This window comes from Sitophilus oryzae, unplaced genomic scaffold, assembly GCF_002938485.1.
Source record: "Sitophilus oryzae breed Bouriz unplaced genomic scaffold, Soryzae_2.0 scaffold_1297_pilon_pilon, whole genome shotgun sequence".
NCBI lineage: Eukaryota > Metazoa > Arthropoda > Insecta > Coleoptera > Curculionidae > Sitophilus > Sitophilus oryzae.
Window position 1 is genome coordinate 4,191,220 of NW_022145945.1, and position 21,713 is coordinate 4,212,932.

General features: G+C 33.7%; 1 protein-coding gene across 1 annotated transcript in view; it reads right to left on the reverse strand.

Annotated features, from left to right (window-relative positions):
* LOC115874610 (kielin/chordin-like protein) overlaps positions 1-21,713 on the reverse strand; it is a 51,352-nt gene that overhangs the window by 1,107 nt on the left and 28,532 nt on the right. The window contains exon 5 of the mRNA XM_030889818.1: positions 11,533-11,714. Within this exon, the coding sequence (XP_030745678.1) occupies positions 11,533-11,714 (182 nt within the window). The remainder of the gene's footprint in view (positions 1-11,532; positions 11,715-21,713) is intronic.

Consider the following 21,713-nt stretch of genomic DNA (forward strand, 5'->3'; position numbering starts at 1 on the left):
ACTATACTACCTAATTACCCTACTGTAATTACCATTAATATTTTAAATACATTATTTAATATTAGAACGTTTAATAAGCTCATGAATATATAGGAATGTCGCTTTTTCGTTAAATCGGATATTTTAACATTTCTGAAAACAATATTTTCTAATTGGTAAAACGTAAAAAAATCGTTAGATCTGACAGTCCTGTTGAAACTGGTCGTTCATCTGGAAGTACTTATGTACGCAATATATCCGAACAGGCAACAAGGCATTTTTTGTGTTACTATTATAATTAACGACTATTGTATATAGTCGTTAATTATAATAGTAACACAAAAAATAAAATAAAGGATATTATTTTAATGGGACACCCTATATATACAGGGTGAGTCTTAAATAAGTGCAAATATTCTCGATATAAGAAATATATTTTCTCTTTACCATTTTTCAAGTCCAAAATAACCGAGTTATTTAAGTTTGAAAATTTAAAAAAAATAATTGTTTTTGAAAAAAATTTGAGAGCCACCTGATTTTTTCTGTATTTGCATCCCTTTTAGTGCCGTAACCATGGAGTAAAGCCGTAACTATGGTAATATCAGAGATTAAGAAATTATACTGTGCGAAAGTTTGCGGTGAACAGGCAGTTCTAAAAATTTTTCGAAAAGTATACAGGATACAAATTTAAAAGAAAATGCACGATTTTTAATATCTTGTTTTGCGAAAAAAAAAACCCTAATAGACGTGTTCCTGGGGTCGAAATATACCACACCTGAAAATATTTGCACTTATTTAAAACTCATCCTGTATACAGGGTATCCCAGGCTAAGCGTTCATTAGAAGTTTCTAGAGAACTACAAATTACAATACCTAGGTAGGAGATTTTTTGCATATCATTGTTTCACAACGAAATTTATTGATTAAAAATATTTTCAATATGGCGGCACTTGCACAATATGGTGGCACTTGCAAAGGTACCCCCGTTTTTTATTACATACTTAAATTCTCTGTAAAATTTTATGAATTTTGTGATATCAAACACCCTTTGCCTAAAATGAACCGTTTTTGAAAAAAAATATTTAAAACTTTTGGAGGAAGAAAACAGCCTGTCAAAAAAATGTGTATAGCCTAAACGTCAAATTTAGTGACTGCCAGAGCCATTACCAAATAGATAACCGTATCAAAATGTGGTTATCTATTTCATAATTTTTTTCCTTAGCAACTGTTAATATTGCCTTATATCTATCAAAAATGATCTGAGTGGTCACTCAGATCATTACCTTTTAAGATCAAAAATTCTCTTTCCACCAAATGAAATTAAACAAAACAATCAAGAGGAAACAGAAAGAACGAAGCCAGTTACCACAGTAAGATATAATTTAGAAAGTCTAATGCATGAAAGCGTCAGATATCTTTATCAGGCCAAGACTTGAAAAACTTATGAAGTCAGGAAGGCTTTTCACTAACACCCTTTTTAATGTCTGATTGATGATATTCAGTTGTGGTGGACTGATGGCTTGACTTGGAAAAAAGTATATTTGTGATTAAATCAGAACTGAATGGCCTTTTAAGAAAAATGGAGATAAAGAAAGAATAAATTAGGATGACCAATTAATTAATACATTATTCTAGGAGAAGATACGGAGTATGAAATTCTAAACACTTAACTGACAGATTCATTCTGCCAGAAATAATAACCAAAAATGGGTGAAATATTCAGAGGACAGTGTCAGGCCTTGTGAAATGGCATTGAAGGAATCTACGTGGATACCAACAAAATAGAGACCGCTATAATGTCTTTAAGGGCTGGAAATATATATACGTTCACAAAATCTGGAGGCAAAAACTGTTAGAAGGAATACAACAAACATAGTTAACCAGTGCTTAAATGGTCATCCAGTACATGAACAGTGGAAAAGACATATCTCTCTATATATAAAGGGCTCAGGAAAGATCCCTTCCTTTGAAATTTCAGTACCTGGCTTTTCCTGGGTCGCCTCTCACAGAGGATACGAGGCCATTGAAGATACTCCAGCTACGAAGAATAAGAGCAGAATGGTTTCACAAGCGGAAGATCATGTACTGAATAATATATTTTGCATTGAAACAGATCATGGGAAACACAGACCAGGAAGTTCATATATTAATCTACAACTATGATTTTAATCAATAAATTGTAGATATGGCTGATCAGGTAACGCTCTCTGATAAAGCTATTTTTATTGGGTGCTTAGCAAACTGCTATGGAAAATCACAAATAAAAACCGTCAACAGTCTCGCAGAGGAAATTTCTATAACTAAAGGGCTCCGACAGGGTTGCTGTATATCCCCAACACTATTTAAAAATTTATATTGTCCGGGCCTTACATCTATGGAAAAGAAAATGTAACGGAATGGGTATAGAACTAAATGACATATGCCTATACACCTTGCAATTTGCAGACGACCAGGCCATAATTGCAAACGACAAAAATGACATGGAATATATGGTGCCGGAAAATAATTGAAATATGCTAAATGGGGGTCTATTAAATACAGAAAAAACAAAATACCTTCCATTTGGAGCTATCACCGAAAATCTTATTTTAGATAATAATATGGAAATTAGGGCATGTGAAGATTAGGGGTACCTGGGATCGATATTTATAGGAGATGGAACGGACGATAGAGAGATAAACAACAGAGTAATACAGGCACGAAGAGTTATCAGATGCGTAAATGGCATTCTCTGGAGCACTGAAATTACAAAAACAGGAAATATAATATATGCGAGACACTAGTTAAAAGCATATTACTCTATGGATATGAAACATGGCGACTCACTAGAGAAAGGAATAAAGAAATTAGAGACAACTTAACAACAGAAATGGACTCGATTAGAAGAGCAATGAAAATTTCACGGAGGGATAAGATCAGAAATGAAGACATTAGACAACAGATGGAATAGAGGGAACAATAGTAAATGATATAGAACAAAAACAATTAATTTTGGCCACGTTCAGAGAATGCACAATGAAAGAATTCCAAAACAAGTTATTCATTGGATACCACATGATAAACGAAAGAGAGGACGTCCCAAGAAAACATGGATGGAAGGAATAAGAAGGTCGATGAGCGAGAAAAATCTGACCGAAGATCAATGGGAAAATCGCACAGGGTGGAAGTTAGGCATCGGACAACATCGTAGGACGTTCTGTACCGAATTTATATATATTTGTTATTTATATTGTTGCGGACCCGTGTGAACTCGACCTAACCTAACTATATGTCCCGCCCTCAGATGACCTTAACATCGCATTAAAGAATAGACACGGTAATGATTCATTCGTTCGAGAAGAATCGAGTCCCACTGGAATGGACTAGTACATACGAGAACATTCGAAAACCTTCTCTATGCACTTAACGATCTATGGTCTATTCTAGTGTTCTTTACCTGCCGGTATAAAGCCGGCGGCTGTGGCCTACAGGAGGCAGTTATAAATATACCAGTGCAGTTGACGCGCTAAAATTCAAAATAAATTCTTAGTTATAAATCGTTTGTAAATAGTTCTATAAGTCTTTTATCGTTATTGTTTTTGTTAATTAGTGTTAAATAAATAGTGTTTAAATAAATTGTGACTTTCTATCCACACGGAACCGACGAAAAACGTAATAATTGGTGTTAAGTGTGGCGTGTGTGATAGACTAGAAAAATAAAAAGACTAACAATGGCTCCGAAGAAATTGTTGAAAGACCTGAAAGTGTCGAATTAAAATGCATACTGGAAGAGAGAGAATGCGAGACAGATGGAAAGAAAAGCATTCTGTAAGCCAGACTGAGAGACGTTTTGATTGAAGAAGGTGAGGATCCTGACACCTTTTGCTTTGAGCTGGAAGGTGACCTTGACTCGTCCTTACAAAAATTAGAGGACAATTTGAATAATAAAATCAGTGATAAAATTATGGAAAATTCCCAGGATTTAATCAATACATTAGAAGATAAGATCATCGAAAATTCTAAAAAGAAATATACAGGCCAGCTTTAACAATAAATAGTAATTTTGGAAGAAAGTTTTAACAATAAAATAACAGAGATTGAGGAAGATGTAAAATAGAAAAATCAAATTTTAAAACAAGAAATAGCAAAGGCAAATTCACCAAAATGTCAAGAAACATCGGAGGCACCGAAACTAGTCGAAAATAAGTATATCTCAAAATCAGTTATTAAGCCTCCACAGTTTGATGGAAAAACCGCTTGGGCCAATTATTTTTGCCAGTTTGAGGCCGCTGCGAGCATAAAATAATTAACTAGAAAGAAGTGTCAACTCTGTGTTAAATCGTGGAAACACGATACGCCACCGAAAGCCTTCGTTGTCGTCTGGAGAACTAATTTTCCAATTTTTTTTAGTTTTTATTTTTATTTCCGTTTCCGGTCATTAAATGGCGGGCCCTTTTTCAGTTTAAATGTATTTTGTACTCTTATCTTATCATAAATAAACCAAAACAAAATGTTATTCAAAACATATTTATTTGAAATATGGTGCAATGACTAAATAAATATAAAAAATAAAAATTGAATGATTTCTACAGCAATTACTTAATTATGTGCAATTTTAACGTAAATAAGTAAGGTATTAGTATGACTTACAGTAATTTGTAAATAAATACACGTATTCACAGCCATCAGGGACAGAAAACGGGGACAGGAACATGAAAACAGGAGCCTTATACAAAAACCTGAAAACAGAAAAACAATTTTTTTATACTGAAATTAACAATGTAAAAATATCAATAGGTATAAAATATAAATATACTGTTTAAAAAGCGTCCATTATTCCCAAAGACCTGGTTTATAAATAAAAAGCAAGATACTTTTAATCGGATAACTATCAGATTGTATCAATCAGATTCTTAACCAATTTATTTATTTATTGCATTATTGACAATAAATCGCACATACTGGAGTAACTAATGTTGGCTATAGTTAAAATGATCTTACCTTGCTGTAAATTGTTTCCATTTTCAAAAAATCGCCGATCCTTTCATAACAAAATTTTCTTGCATCTAAAAAATACAGAAATAGTGTTTATTTACTACCTATTTTTAATATACATATGGGACATACCTAGTACTGCAGAAACGTCTTTTTCTCCAGGATTTTTCATGTAATATATATTTTATATGCTTTATTACCTTTATATTTGTAAATTTCTGCCGAAATATCAAATTGAATTTACAAAACAAAACTAAACGGAGAGAATTAACATGGCGTCGAAATTTGTTCCATTTGTTCTAGAACAAATCTGAAGTTGTCTCTGAAGTGAAATCTGTCAATTCTAAACTGTGAAGTTAGACAATAGTTAGAGAGAGAGATAGGCGGCATTTGGGCGATAGCGGCTGCTTGTCGTCAGGAGATGACAGGAATGACACTAATGACTGTTTCCAATTTTCCTATTTCACTGTCACCCCCCTGGCTGCGAGAGCGAACGGATGGACAATCGCTGAAAAGGCTACCGCTTTGACTGTCGCACTGCGAGGAGATGCGACTGACATCCTGCAGACACTGTCACCATCGGAACAGGGAGATTATCAGCAATTGGTACGACATTTAGAAATGAGGTACGGCCAGGCTCATTTGGAACATGTCTATCATTCCCAGCAAAAAAATCGCATTCAAAAATCAAATGAGTCTCTGCAGGAGGTTGAAGCCGACGTAGCCCGCCTCGTTACCCTGCGCTACCCTGCTACGCCCGAGAATATTATGGAGCGGTTGGCAGTACAGGCTTTCTCCGATGGCTTACGTGACAACGAGAAAAGACAAGCACTTCTCCTAGCACACCCAACGCACTTGGTGGACGCTTTAGCACGTGCCCTAGAATTTGAAGCCGCGAAACAAAGTTCTCGGTCTCTAGTGAGAATACGGGCGGTCAACCAATGTTCCGACGAATCCGTGGAAAGTATTGTACGGAAAGTCATGGAGGAGTACATGGGCAAGAATGGACCGACTTGTTGCTGGAATTGCGGCCAGGCATGACACGTAAGAAGTCACTGTAAAGAAAAGGACGTGGACCCTGTTTCGCCAAGTGTCGAATCAAAGGGACACATGTCGAGCAGTACCCAACAGGTTCCAACGAAAACTGCTCAAGTTGCATCGTTTCTACAAACACAAGTTAACAGCAATTTTTGTGGATGGTTTCGTAGATGGAGAGTTACGGACCATGCTTTTGGATACTGGTGCGACCAAAACGATCAACAGGCCGGATATCCTTAAAACATCAAAAAGGATTAAAACAACACAATGGCGGCTACGTACAGCTACAGGAAGCTTCGCTCTCATCCATGGAGAGGTAGATCTTAATTTTATTATCGGAAGCACCTGTTTTAATCATCGAGTGTTAGAAGCAGACATCGAAGATGAAATTATTCTCGGAATGGACATCATGACCACTCAGAGTTTTTGAGCTAAACCTTAACAATGAATTTGAAAATAATGGAAGAAGAAGTGGTTCTGAATCGAAAATGTGAGGAGACACTTCGCGTGGTGGTAGCAGAAGATGTTTCGATCCCTGAGCGCTGTGAAATATTTTTGGATGGTTGCCTAGAAGGAAAAATGAATATGGATTATTATTTTGTTGGAGCCAAGGAACCATGACGGCGAAATAGGACGAGGGATCGCTGTTGGAAAGCCCTGCTACGAGCGAAGAAAACTGTACCGGTGAGAGTAATGAACACGAATTATTATTCTGTATCCTTGAAGAAGGGAACCCCTTTAGGGTACTGTTGTTCGGTCTCCTCATTCGTTCGAAGCGTGGAAGCCTCCAAAGTTTCGACTTCAAAAATTCCGGACAAAATGGTGAAGGAGTTAGTAAACGTTAAGGGATTATCTCCCGAAAATAGTAGATAATTGAGAAACCTGATAATCCAGTATCAAGATGTGTTTGATAAAGGAAAAGCAGGACAGAGAGGTCGTAACCAATTTTATAAACAACATAAAATTGATAACAGAGATGCACGACCAATCAAACAAAATCCGAGAAGACTTCCCCTCGCCAAACGTGAAGAAACTAATAAAATCCATTCCGAGAATGAAAGAAAAGGGTGTCATCGAACCATCTAACGGCCCGTGGACATCGCCGGTAGTACAAGTAAAGAAGAAAGACGGTTCCACCAGGTTCTGTGTTGATTATCGCAGCTCAATAATGTTACAAAGAAGGATAGTTATCCCATGCCGAGGATAGACGATACTCTAAACACGCTGGCGGGGTCAACGATATTCTCTACGTTAGATCTGAATAGTGGATATTGGCAAGTCGTCATGGCGCCGAAAGACAGAGAAGACAGCGTTCTCGGTGGGCTCCGGACCGTGGCAATTTTACTGTTATGCCTTTTGGATTGTGCAACGCGCCAGCTAACTTTGAGAGACTAATGGAGTCTGTGTTAAAAGGACTATCCTGGACTACCTGTTTAGTGTACCTGGATTACATCATAGTGGTTGGGAAATCCTATGACGATCATCTGAAGAAATTGGAAGAAGTTTTCAAGCGACTAGGGAGCTCTGGTTTGAAACTTAGCCCCAAGAAATGTCCTCTGTGTCAAGAAAGGTACACTACTTGGGCCATGTAGTCTCCTCCAAGGAGTTGCGGTAGATCCACAGAAAACCAAGACAGTGGAAGAGTTGGCCGATACCCAACGATAAACATGAACTATGAAGCTTTTTGGGACTATTCACATACTATCGACGCTATGTACAGGGTTTCGCCACCATCGAAAAACCATTGACCAGACTTACCGAAGGCGAGAGGCGTTTCTCTTGGGACTAAGATTCTGACGAGGCATTCCGAAAATTGAAGAAGGCCTGACTAGTGCGCCCATACTTAGCTACCCTCTTGGCAACGGAAACTTTTTATTGGATACCGACGCTAGCATTGTTGCGTTAGGCGCTGTTCTGTCTCAGATCCAGGATGGTCAAGAAAAAGTCATTGGTTATTTTAGTAAGACCTTGTCAAAACCGGAAAGGAACAACTGTGTAACCAGACGAGAATTACTAGCAGTAGTTAAAGCCAGTGGAACACTTCTACAAGTATCTCTATGGAAGAAAGTTCTTGTTAAGAACAGACCATGCTGCTTTGAAATGGCTGTTGCAATTTAAGAATACTGAAGGGCAGGTAGCTATATGGATTGAACGATTACAGGAATTTGACTTCGACACAAAACATCGAGCTGGGGCAATCCATCGAAATGCCGACGCACTTTCCAGAAGGCCTTGCGCTAAGGACTGTAAGCATTGTTTCCGAGCAGAATGAGAAAGAATGAAATTCCTAAGAACAACTGTGGTTAATGATAGTTGGCAATCCGAAGATCTTGCAAATGACCAAACCAGTAACCCAGAATTAGGTTTAGTAATTTAACTGGAAAAACACAGGCCCAAGACCAACGTGGAAGAAGTTTGCAGATATTGCGCCGAACTTAAAGTCGTACTGGGCCCAGTGGAATTCCTTGGTAATAGATAACGGACTACTTCGCCGTGTGATCGAGAGAGCGGAGGGACAAGAAGAGAGAAGGCAGATTGTCATTCACAAAGAGGAGGGTCCCAGAAGTCTTGGGGGAAGTTCACAATGGAACCAGCGGGGGACATCTTGGTGTTACCAAGACACTTGGAAGCTGCGTGAACGGTTCTACTAGGTGAACTGCAAAGAAGATGTGAGGCCCTGGTGTAAGAAATGTGACATTTGCGCAGCCATTAATGGGCCACAAAAGCGTGGTAAAGCCCCTATGCGCTAGTACAATGTTGGTAGTCTTTTCGAACGAATAGCGATCGACGGGCTGTCTTTCGGAGAACGAACGAAAGCAAACAAATACAATTGTGGTAGTAATTGATTACTTCAGCAAATGGATCGAGGCCTACGCGTTGCAAAATCAAGAAGCGTCCACGATTGCTTATGCCCTTGTTAAAGAATTGATCTGTAGGTTTGGTGTTCCCATGGAGCTTCATTTAGATCAGGGAAGAAACTTTTGAGTCCAATCTGTTCAAAGGTGTCTGTGAAGTCCTGAACATCCGCAAGACCAGGACGACGGTCCTACATCCACAATCCGATGGAATGGTTGAACGCATGAACAGAACTATCAACCGTTATCTGGCCAAAGTAGTCTCTGAACACCAAAGAGACTGGGACAAATTTCTTCATCTGTTCCTGTTGGCCTACGTTCATCCGTCCAAGAATCTACAGGGCAAACTCCAGCCAGCATCGTTATGGGACGGGAAATGCGTCTACCTTGTGATCTGAAATTTCGTTGCCGACCGGGAGAAGAAATCGCCGGAGAAGATTATGTCCACACACTACGTCAAAGGATGGACGACAATCATCAGAGAGTCCGCCTAAATATTCAAAATGCTAGTGACCGAAGAAGAACACCTACGACATTCAAGCTGAGCATGAAGGATACCAACCAGGGAAGTTGGTGTGGTTATATAACCCGCAGAGACGTCGTGGGTTATCTCCGAAGCTACAATCCTTGTGGGAAGGGCCATACGAAGGCATGGATAGGATTAATGACGACGTATAAATAGCCGTATCAGAAAATTGCCAAAGGAAAACCGAGGGTAATCCATTTCAACCGTTTGAGCCCCTACCAAAGCGAAATAGAAGATCGTGCTGGGACCTTGAGAACCTGCAGCTTTGATCCCCCTGATTCGGAAATATCCTTTGACGATTCATGGCCCGATACAACAACAGTGAGAAGGCTCGCTATTATGGTGTAACCAAAGAAGATCAACGATAACTCTTTTCCGTGCCTCCTGATTATTCGGTCGCTCATTGTGTGGCACGAGATTTGCGGATGTCCAGAGGAATCGCTGCGACGTTCGATGAGAAGTTTGGGCGTGTCGGAGAACTACGCCGACAGGGTCCAGAGGTTGGAAGCGTCTTGAGGCTAACCGACAATGGACATGATCAAGCAAGGCACATCTTATACCTGGTCACCAAGGAAAGGTCCCCGAGTAAGCCGATTTATCTCAATCTATGGAACCTGATTGAACTGAGAGAACCCCTGCTTAAACACAACATTGCACGATTAGCCATTCCGAAGTTGGCGTGTGGACTCGATGTTTGGAGTTGGCGACAATCCGAAACATGAATTGAAAGTCTTATCAGATTTACGATCGAGATCCTCGTTTGCTGTAACAACCCAAAGCTGAGATTGGGAGAGAAAACTGTAGACTGCTATTTCAGACTTCGCAATGTACCAGGGGCCACCTTTGCAAATACCTTCATTCACCGTGTACATCTCGGGACGAGCATGTGCCTTAGAAGGGGGCAGTTGTTTCGGACACAGTGTGAAGTCGACCTTAAACCAACTATAAGTCCGCCCTCGGATGAACTTAACATCGCATTAAAGAATAGACACCGTAATGATTCATTCGGAGATTCGAGAAGCATCGACTTGTACTGGAATGGAGTAGTATATAAGAGAACATTCGAAAATCTTCTCTACGCACCTAACGATCCATGGACTATTCTAGATTTCTTTACCTGTCGGTATATAAGCCGGCGGCTGTGGCCTACAGAGGGCAGTATAAATAAAATATACAGTGCAGTTGACGCGCTAAAATCAAAAATAAATTCTTATTATAAAATCGTTTTGTAATAGTTTCTATAAGTCTTTTATCGTTATTGGTGTTTTTGTTAATTAGTGTTAAATAATAGTGTTTAAATAAATTTTTAAAATTAAAATTGCTAATGTTCGCAAGAAAAAAAACGTAACAATGATATACCTATCAAAAATAGAGATAAAATAATACTATTAACCGCAAGGGAGATTAAATGATACTTTAACAGCGAGGATAAGGTAAAGAACTTTATTTCTTCTCGCACGTTTTTTTAATTGTTTCCAATTTTTGAAAATTTTGTATTCTTTTCATAAGTTATTCGGGATTTAATGAAGTAGTTTTTGAATAGGTTTGGTCAACCTCAGCCTGAATATTGTTGGTAATTTACTTATTTTTCGTTTTGAGCCATTTCTGGGTCCAATCTAATCAGCATCGACACGAAAGAGAATTAAAAAATATTGACTCAAAACTGACAACTAAAGAGACAGCTTTATTTATTTGTCAAATTACATAGAAACCAACGCCAACGCAGCACAATATTTTTTCTACTCGTAATACATTCCTTGAAATAATAATTTCTGAATATTTTTAAAAACTTAACTCGCTATGGAAATAAAATTGTTTTATACAGGACCATAAAAATGCATTATCGTCTCCCGAAATTAATTAATTTTTTCGACGAGACGATAAAATGGTATTTTGGTAAAATGGTATTTTATCGTCTCGTATAAAAAATAACTACTATACATTATTCGAATTCGAATGTCATATAATACTGGCCGTAGCTGTCATGGCATTGAGTGATTAAAAAATTAAATCCACTTTTTTATTTCGTTGCATACTTTTTTATTCCTCAAAATAATTTAAGTTCATTTTATGGTGAAATAGGCTTCGTTCTCTAGAAAGTTCACTTTTCGTGTGTATAATATTTGAATATTGAAGTTTACTGAAATCGAGTTTACTTACTAAAAACTTCTTTTTCCGGCCTGGTTCTTGTCTGAAATAAACCAAAGCGTCGTTGGATATGGCCAGTTTAGGCGGAGCTCCTTTTCGGGATAGCACTGATTCGAACTTGCTGGGACTGCAGTCCAAATCCAGACGAATCAGATCTTCTTGGAAGTCCATGGTTAGTGCCATCCAGGTCCATGCTAGATAGTCAAAAAATGATTTTTAGAAGTAATTTTTTACGGGATGCGTCTCAAAAGTGACTCACCCCTATAATTTTTAAATTTTTTTAGATAAAAAACGATATTTGGTATGATAGTATATGATATGAACTAGGATTGATTGACGGTATATTCAATTGTTTTTAGTCACTTCCTGTTTCAACGGAAATGACCACAACTTTTGATTTATAAATAACACTTTCGGTATTTTTTACTTTAATAGAATAGGGAATGACATACCATATGTCAACTTTTGACATTTTCGCATATGGTTTATTTGAAATTGTAACATGCGGTTCATAACAACAATTTGACTCGAAATACTATGTGTGGTACCAAATTATTCGTAAATAAAATGTTTTTTTCAAATGTGCTAATGAGCCTCCCTTGTTCCATTTGAAAATAAATTGAAATATAATTAAAAATACGATTTGGGCATCTTTTAAACCGGCCAGGACAAGACACGAAAAACATTAAATGATTAAATCTATTTTTCCAAAGCTCCTTTATTAAAAATTAGTGTTTTTAACACAGCCATTGCACTCTAGATGGAAATTTAAAATACGATTTTTTAAGCAAAAATATTAAAAGTTGACATATAATACGTCTTTCTACTCAGAATGTCATTCTCTACCGAATTAAGTAAAAATATACCGTTATACCGAGGGTTCCTTTTAAAAATGAAAAGTTGTAGTAATTTCCGGTGAAACGGGAAGTGACCAAAAACAATTGAACATGTCAATCAATCCTAATTTATGTCATATACTAACATACTACCGGGTATAATATATTCACTATTACCCAATAAAAACAAAACTCAAAAAATATATACAGTATTGTCAGTGGAAATCCTGGATTTTACTCTTATGACCCCGAGAATACACACCAATCAGCTGTTTGGGTATTCCGAGGTGTACCAAAACCGACGAAAGTTATCCGTTCTCCATGTAACAACAATTCCTATGCAAGATCAAAGAACTGTCACTACTGATTGGTTTAGTACATCGAGGGCTAAGAACGATAGGGTTCCAAGCAACATTTTCATTTTTCTTAGAAAAATGAATTTTAAAGTTTGATACTCGATAAATTCATTATAATAACAGAAATCAAATTGAAATATATTTGGGAACGTTGTTTAGAGATTTGTCTATAAAAAAATACCCAAAAATGCTGCTATAAAAAAACTCGATTTAAGTATTTTTTCGTTTTTTGTATAACGCTGTTACTATACTTGGAACCTTGTGGCACTGTAAGCGCTGTACTTGAAAAAAGAAATGTGGTTGTGTATAAACAGCTAAAGTAAAATTTGGAAATTATTGTAATTTTATTGCAGAATAACACATGTTCACAATTTTTACAGCAAAGTAAAGATAATGATCTATAGAACAGATTCCTGCAAAAAAGAATTTTGAAAAAAATGTCGCTTGGAACCCTATGGTTCTCAGCCCTCGATATATTATATATATATATATATATATATATATATATATATATATATATATATATATATATATATATATATATATATATATATATATATATATATATATATATATATATATATATATATATATATATATATATATATATATATATATATATATATATATATATATATATATATTTGATTGGGAAAAGTAATTGCTGAGTTTTGAAATACCAACCCTCAATGATGAATAATTCTCCACCAAGCAATGCAAGTTTCCACACAGATCGAAAAACAATTGAGTTTTTAAAGCAAGGAAACATCGAATTGTTGGACCATTCATCCTCCATACATTCTCGACCTAAGTCCTGATTTTTTTACTTTTTCAAAAATTAAGAATGAACTGCGTGATCAAAGGTTTCAGTCCCAAAAGATGGAACCAGCAGCTTCAAAAACGCAATTTTAAAGGTGAACCGACAAGCGAGTGGTAAAACTAACTGTCTTCAGAATTGGTTCTAGCGGATGTAAAACTGCATTTCTCTTCGTGAAGAATACTTCGAAAAATAATAGTGTTTAAAAATGATCTAATGTTTTTTCCCTCTATATGCAAAATATAAAAGACAACACTCGAAAGTCTTACAGATAAATGTCACACGAGGAACTAATCCATTATCATAAAGCTTTATTCGGAACCTCGCAATTAGTGGAATAAATTAGTGGTTTCAATTACACTCATACTTTTTAGTTTACGATTATTCACAATGTTTAAAAACCCCAATTAAAATTACTAGAATATCCTAGCAACAACTTGCGTTAGTCAGATGTATCCAATATCATAGATAAAAGAAAATAATCTTCTACTAAGATAGATATGAAACTTAATAGTAAAATTTTGGGTCAAAGCGCCCCTCCGTGTTCTTAGTAGAGACTACGTTTAACCCAGCGCCTTCGCCTTTTCTGCTGTAAATATTTTTTATGTTTATATTTGATTTCAAAGGATTTAGTTTTAAAGTTACACTGATATATTAGTATATCAGAGTAACTTTAATAAAACATAAGAATATATATATATATATTTTACAGTTTATTAAATATAAATTTTGACTACAAGGTAGAAAGTAAATCACAATATTTGATAAAACTTATAAGTATACCATTTTTACAGTTAATAAGTAATAAAACTATTTCTGACTATGATATTTAAAATTTAGATAGATAGAATCTTAAAAAACATACCGGTATTTGCAGACGCAGGCCCAAATTCAATAAAAACCAAAATTTTTCCTGCGAAAATCGGGCTTTTTTCACAGAAAAGGTAATTTTTTATTTATCAACAATCATTGTCAAGTTGACAATATACAGGGTGTTTTCTAATTAGTCTAAAAAATTGTGGTGTGATTCCTCATGTGTTCTTAAAACAATTTTTATATAACCATTGGGTCTAAAGTACTTCCTTTCTGATCTACAGGGTGTTAAAAATTAAAAAAAATCGATATTTTGCTTAACATAAATGGTACACTACTGCTTTTTTAAAGAAAATATATTTTTTTCTTGACTGGCCATCCTTTTTCAACAAAATTGATCTTTTGAGTTTTTCTTGTTCATCAAACGGTTGCCGAGAAAAAATAAATATACTTATTAAGAGCCCGCCTTAAGCCGTTTTCTAACGATTTTTTATTTTTTAGATTAATTGGGAAACACCCTGTATATGCATATTACAGGCAACCAAATAAACTAGTAACCTCTAAAAATTATTTTTCCTACCACTAGCAACATACCGTGTTTTTAGTGAGCACTAAATTATTTTATCAAAATTTCACCATATAAGTTTCCAGGCAATGGCCCAATATTTAGATAATAAAACAATCAACTTTTGATTTCTAACCACAATTTCTCTTGATGGAAGATAATCAAAGGCCAAAATGACATTTCTGGCAAATTTTGAAGTATAATTAGTGGAAAAGTTAAAAGTTTGATAACTTTTTCTTCTGAATGCTTACATTGGACCATAGATAAAAGAAAATAATCTTCTATTAAGATAGATATGAAACTTAATAGTAAAATTTTGGGTCAAAGCGCCCCTCCGTGTTCTTAGTAGAGACTACGTTTAACCCAGCGCCTTCGCCTTTTCTGCTGTAAATATTTTTTATGTTTATATTTGATTTCAAAGGATTTAGTTTTAAAGTTACACTGATATATTAGTAATCAGAGTAACTTTAATAAAACATAAGAATAATATATTTTACAGTTTATTAAATATAAATTTTGACTACAAGGTAGAAAGTAAATCACAATATTTGATAAAACTTATAAGTATACCATTTTTACAGTTAATAAATAATAAAACTATTTCTGACTATGATATTTAAAATTTAAATAGATAGGATATTAAAAAACATACCGGTATTTGCAGACGCAGGCCCAAATTCAATAAAAACCAAAATTTTTTCTGCGAAAATCGTTTTTTTTTTTCACAGAAAAGGTATTTTTTGATTTATCAACAATCATTGTCAAGTTGACAATATACAGGGTTTTTTCTAATTAGTCTAAAAAATTGTGGTGTGATTCCTCATGTCTTCTTAAAACAATTTTTATATAACCATTAGGTCTAAAGTACTTCCTTTCTGCTCTACAGGGTGTTAAAAATTTAAAAAAATCGATATTTTGCTTAACATAAATGGTACACTACTGCTTTTTTAAAGAAAATATATTTTTTTCTTGACTGGCCATCCTTTTTCAACAAAATTGACCTTTTGAGTTTTTCTTGTTCATCAAACGGTTGCAGAGAAAAAAATAAATATACTTATTACGAGCCCGCCTTAAGCCGTTTTCTAACGATTTTTTATTTTTTAGATTAGTTAGGAAACACCCTGTATATGCATATCACAGGCAACCAAATAAACTAGTAACCTCTAAAAATTATTTTTCTACCACTAGTGACGTACCATGTTTTTAGTTAGTACTAAATTATTTTATCAAAATTTCACCATATAAGTTTCCAGGCAATGCATTGGACAGTCTTTTTTATTTAAAAGTTTAACAATTTTATTCGATTTAAAAGGATTTATTATCGGAATTAGAGAACCCTTTCAGTATTTTTGTTTAAATTTAAAAAAATACGAAGCTGTTATATGACAGAAAAGCCATCTCGTTAGCTAAAACCTGAAACCAAAGTTTAGAGATTAGTAAAAACGACTGCATCAGCTTTTTCAGTATAAAGTGTAAACTTTTTTGAATAACGTTTCGTTAGCGAACGAGAAATTAGTAAGATAAAAAAGGCCTTTCCTTACAATAAGGTTTTGTGAAGTTTTCTTGCTGGGCTGTTATCTTTGTAAATGTAATTTGAAAACTTGGAAACTTGGGATAATATAGTTTTAGGAAGAATAAACAAAAGAAAATGCTTTTTTCCCTGGTTTGGCTGAAGTTAAATAAAGATAAATTGTAAGTAGATAATTAGTGTCATTTATGATAAATTACATCCAATTAAATTTGAGCCGAAAGAATAACAAATTATGCGACATAAAATTGATAAAAATTGACACAAGCTAGCTCTAGCTAGAAAGCTCGAGCTTCTAGCTCTAGCTGGAAAAGGAGGGAACACTCCACTAACTGGACCAGAACCGTTATGCTGTCCAAGTGGAAACCCACTTAAAGCGGAACTCAAGAACCTGAAATACTCTATCTGTAACCTGGAATGGGAAGCCTTCAATAGGACACTGCCTCCTGTGTAGATTGAAGCTATTTGATTCTGTGGGAAAAATGGGGAAACACCAGAACACCTCATCACTGACTACACCGAGAACAACTATCGGTGCCATAGTTGTGTGCCATATAACTGGTTCACATGTAGCATTTTTACTAAAATTTTTCAACATTCTCCGAAAATTACAAATGTGGTGTCATTCGATTCGTATTGTCACCTAGAAAGTTTAAGAAAAACTCCGAAAAGGTGCTGAAAAAAATTACTAAAGTTATCAACAATTAAGTGAAATAAAAAGTGTTTTTTTAATATCTCGAAAAATGTTAAAGAATGTAAAACTATGATGTAGGGTAGACGTGGGGTAGACTCAATAATTTGTTATTTTATTTTACGTTGTAAATAAATGTTGGTAGTTATTAAAATTGTTATAAAAATATATAATTCTAATAAAGATAAATAAGTTATAATAAGTATTTATTAACACAAACATCCAATACGCTACTGAAGCAGGTAAGTCAAATTAACCAGAATTAACGTATCAAAATTCTTTGACATCTGATCTTTGACAAGTGGTAACTAAAAGCTAAAATGCAAGAAAAATATATAATTTAGTTAATTTAAGTGAATTTCATAAATGATCGGTTTACTACACGTATGTATATTATATAGTCACTTACTAGCGAAAAGTTGTTCCATTATTTCACTAAATTTTTGCCGAGATCTACCGCACGCTACACAACCAACTATTTTAGAGTCTTTTTCGATAAATCGCGATAGTGTCCCTGTTAATTTAAGTTCTGCCACAATTTCCATCTAGATTTACTACCTTTATACAACTATCAGTAGTAGAATAAATAATAAATAACATAAAATAAGCTTCGTAAAGCCTGACAAATCCACAAAATTTCAAATCAAATTCAAATGTGTCAAATGAATCGTCAAACAGAACTGTCAAGGATCCCCACCCTAGAGTCCTTTTTCCGCCCACCATGCATGAATACATGGATAGCATTATGGGATACAAACTTTGCGGCCTCGGATTATTGTTTATTCATGTATTTCAACACTTCATGAATTTTCTTATTCCTTAAAATTAATATTTAATATGATTAAATAATTTTTTAAGTTGTTGTCTTAAAGTGACGCGACGGGAGCGGAAGCCAGACTACCCGTTTTTAGATCTGTTTTTAGTGCTCTGTAAAATTATAAATATTTGAGCTACAGTTCCGAACTTTTTTTTAGTAAATTTCTTCATCTTTTTGGACTTTTTTTTCAAATTTCGAAAATCTTCAATATTTTTCGAGATCTTTTTTTTTCACTTAATTGTTAATAACTTTAGTATTTTTTTTCAGCGCCTTTGCGGACTTTTCCTTAAACTTTCTAGGTAATAATACGAATCTAATGACACCACATTCGTAATTTTTGGAAAATATTGAAAGATTTTACTAAAAATGGTACATGTGAACCAGACTTTGGTACGACTGATATCGAAGATGAAGAACAAATTTCTGTAAAACCGTCTCAGATACAGACTTTTGTCAAAACCCTGAGACTGTATGATGAGTTGTATGATAACTCAAGTAAGGGAAATACAATAGGTCTATAACATCGTGGTGATTAACTTCCACACCATACAGGGTGTCCTCTCATACTGCCTCCAAGGAGAACGACAGTTTGTATTGAAATGAAATTTTGTGAGCATATATAGGTTAATTCAGAGCACTTTTTAAAAATTTAGAGAGTTCTACAGGGTGTCCCCCAAAAAAGTTATATATCAAATTGTGTTTTTTAGGAAGCATTTTGAGCATTCGATTTCACCTAGCTAATTTTTGTCACATAATTATAGGTTTATATCTAGTTTTAATTCTGTAATAATTAAAATATGTTTTAAACGTGTATCTTTTTTATTACCGTTGAGTATTTACTCTACAATCTTTAATTTTTGTTAAATTAACGAAAAGTATATCACAGCCACCTAGATTTTTTCAAATAATAAAGACCTACTGACGCAAAATCATAAAAATTAAAATTTCTAGGAAAATTTTTGTTTAAGGATGTCTACCCCTTATATTAATTTTGTCTCACCCTGTATAACTTTTCGGGTCAAATTTCAATTTGGTTTAACATACAATGGTTACTGTAATTAAATGTCAGGTTATACAAGATAAACTAAAATTTAGGTAGCTGTTAACGAAATTTAAAATTTACTCTTCATTTTCACAAAATGTGGAATATGTCAAAATCCTTAGATTTTATGTATATGCTTCTTTAATAAAACTCACCTTTATTTTTTCCTAGAATCCAAAAATCAATTAATATATTATATAGGGTGTTCCATTAGAAAAAAAAACAACTTTGACGTGTAACTTTTTTAGGGTATCTGTATAATTCTATATATTTTTATAAAATGCTTTCAGATAACCTACATATGCTGCCAAAATTTCATTTCGATATAAACTACCGTTCTCCTTGGAGCTTCCGCGGCGTATGAGAGGCGCCACGCTGTACAGGGTGAGTCAACGATAGAGTAAAGTCCATTATCTCATTTGTTTCGAGGTTTACAAAAAAATGTTTAATATAAAAGTTATAGGGAAGGTTAAGATACACATTTTAAAATTATTGTAGAGTATACAGGGTGCTTCAAAAAAGTGTGGCGGATATAAATATATTTTTTTAAATGCAACACCTATTTTGTTAAATTTTTTGTTTAGATTCTGCGTAAAATTCCATAACTTTTTTATATATATTATTATTACCTATAAATTATATAGTTTTTGTAATATTTAAATTTGTTTAAACAAATATATGTTAAATTGCAGTGTGAAAAAAAATTGTCAGTGGTACCATTGTTTCTGAAGTTGCAATACCAAAATTTGGTAATGTGAGAGTTTTTTAAAGAAGAGAAAAAAAGGAAATATATGTAAAGAATATTTTAGTTAAATGCTAAGGGTGTTCAAGATATAATTTATGAATTTCACTACTTTAAATTAAAAATCTCAAATTTTTCAAATGGTAACCCTATATATTTTATTTTTTTGATAGATTTTTTTTTTTTTTTTTTTTTTTATTTAAAATATCACGTTTTCCTTTTTTTAATAGTTTGCGATTTTATTCCAATTTTTTCTAAGTTGTTTCACCAATATTTTTAATGACCAATTAACGCCATAACATCATAGTTGCCGTGACAAAACGAAAGTATTTACTACTTATCTTTAACAAGTAGTTTAATAATTAATTGCAATAATTGTTATTATTAGTTAAAATTAATTAAATTTACTCAAATCAACTAAAATCGTAATCGTGAATTTCTTGGTGTATTTCTATATTATGAAAGATAACACTTGGATTTTCCGTCGGGGCTAATAGCCACAGATTAGGGTAATACCCTTGATTATGTATAAATAGATATACAATGAGGGCTTAGTAAAATCCTGTCTTGTAGATGGCGCCTTGCCCGTTCTGCATTTTTGTATTCCCCTACGATTTTCTTTGAGGGGAATCGGTTAAACCCGCCCATCGTTCAAAAATGGAAGGGCGCGAGGTCACATCTATTGGGCTACTATTAGCACGGTTCGACGCATGTTTTACTGAAAATAGCTTATCTTTGTTTGTTTCAACTGTGACAAGAAAAAAGGAAAAAAAAGTCATATTCTGATTCTAAATTCGGGCAGTTTTGTTTACTTCTCGATTCTGATTTCGTGTTCGTTTAGGTTTATGTCTTAAAAAATAATTATTTAATAAGCTTTTGAGTTGAAATATACCTTAATGCATATCTAAATAATTAAAAAATATATTTTTTTTCGTCTGCCTCACGAAGAATCGAAACAGTATTTTTGAATAATTTGATACAAACTATTATTTTATGAGTTTTAATGTGTTTTGTTTACGTGATGTGTAATGTGTATTTGTACCTGCTGGATAATATTTTGGAACATTTTAATTTAAACAAAAGAGCATCTGTATTACAGGTGAGTATATCTGTTCAATATTTATTTGCTAAATTCATATAAATTTGTTTTCAATTTCATCTGTCGGTTTTAGAGTTTTTTAGAGTTTTACCTCATAGAGAATCTGAGATAAGTTTTAATAATAAATTATAAATTGATAGATTGATAGATAGATTAAAAGATAATGGCAGTTTGATCTTAAAATTAAAAATACTGATTTTATGCTATAAATTATGATATATAATCATTTCTTACTTTGCTTTTTTTGAACTGTTTTTTTTTTTTTTTTTTTTTTTTTTTTTTTTTTCTTTAATTAATAAAAACAGAAAAAAAAATATTGTTTTATCTACAGTCAACTCTGTGTTTAGATAAAGCTTCATATCAGATTTCTATTTTATGTATTTTACACTCAAATCTACATATTTTTGTAAATATGGTATGCTTTGCGGTGAAAAGTAGCGTAAATTTTTGAATCAGTGAGGTATTTTATAGAGTATAGACGGGTGAATCGTAGATTTAAATACATATTTACTTAGAGTTGTATAGTTTGTCAAAAGAAAGGCTATTTTTTTATTTTTTCTGGTGAATTTTTTGTCAAAATGTCCATTCCAGAAAATACTATAATGTCGTAATCTTATAGAGTTCATTTTGACCATTTTTGATTAAATTTTTTTGTTTATATAATAAAATATATATTTAAAGCCTTTCTAAGTTAAAAATAAGTAATATGGAAGTTTTTTTTTTTTTTTTTTTTAAATTTACTGGATAATCCACAAAGCACAGTATATAAAAATATGCTTAAATTCCTAAATTAATTTTATATGATTAATTTTCTTTATATTATTTTTTTTGTATTATATTTTTTTTTTTTTTTAAATATATATATTATTTTTTTCTTTTGCTATTTT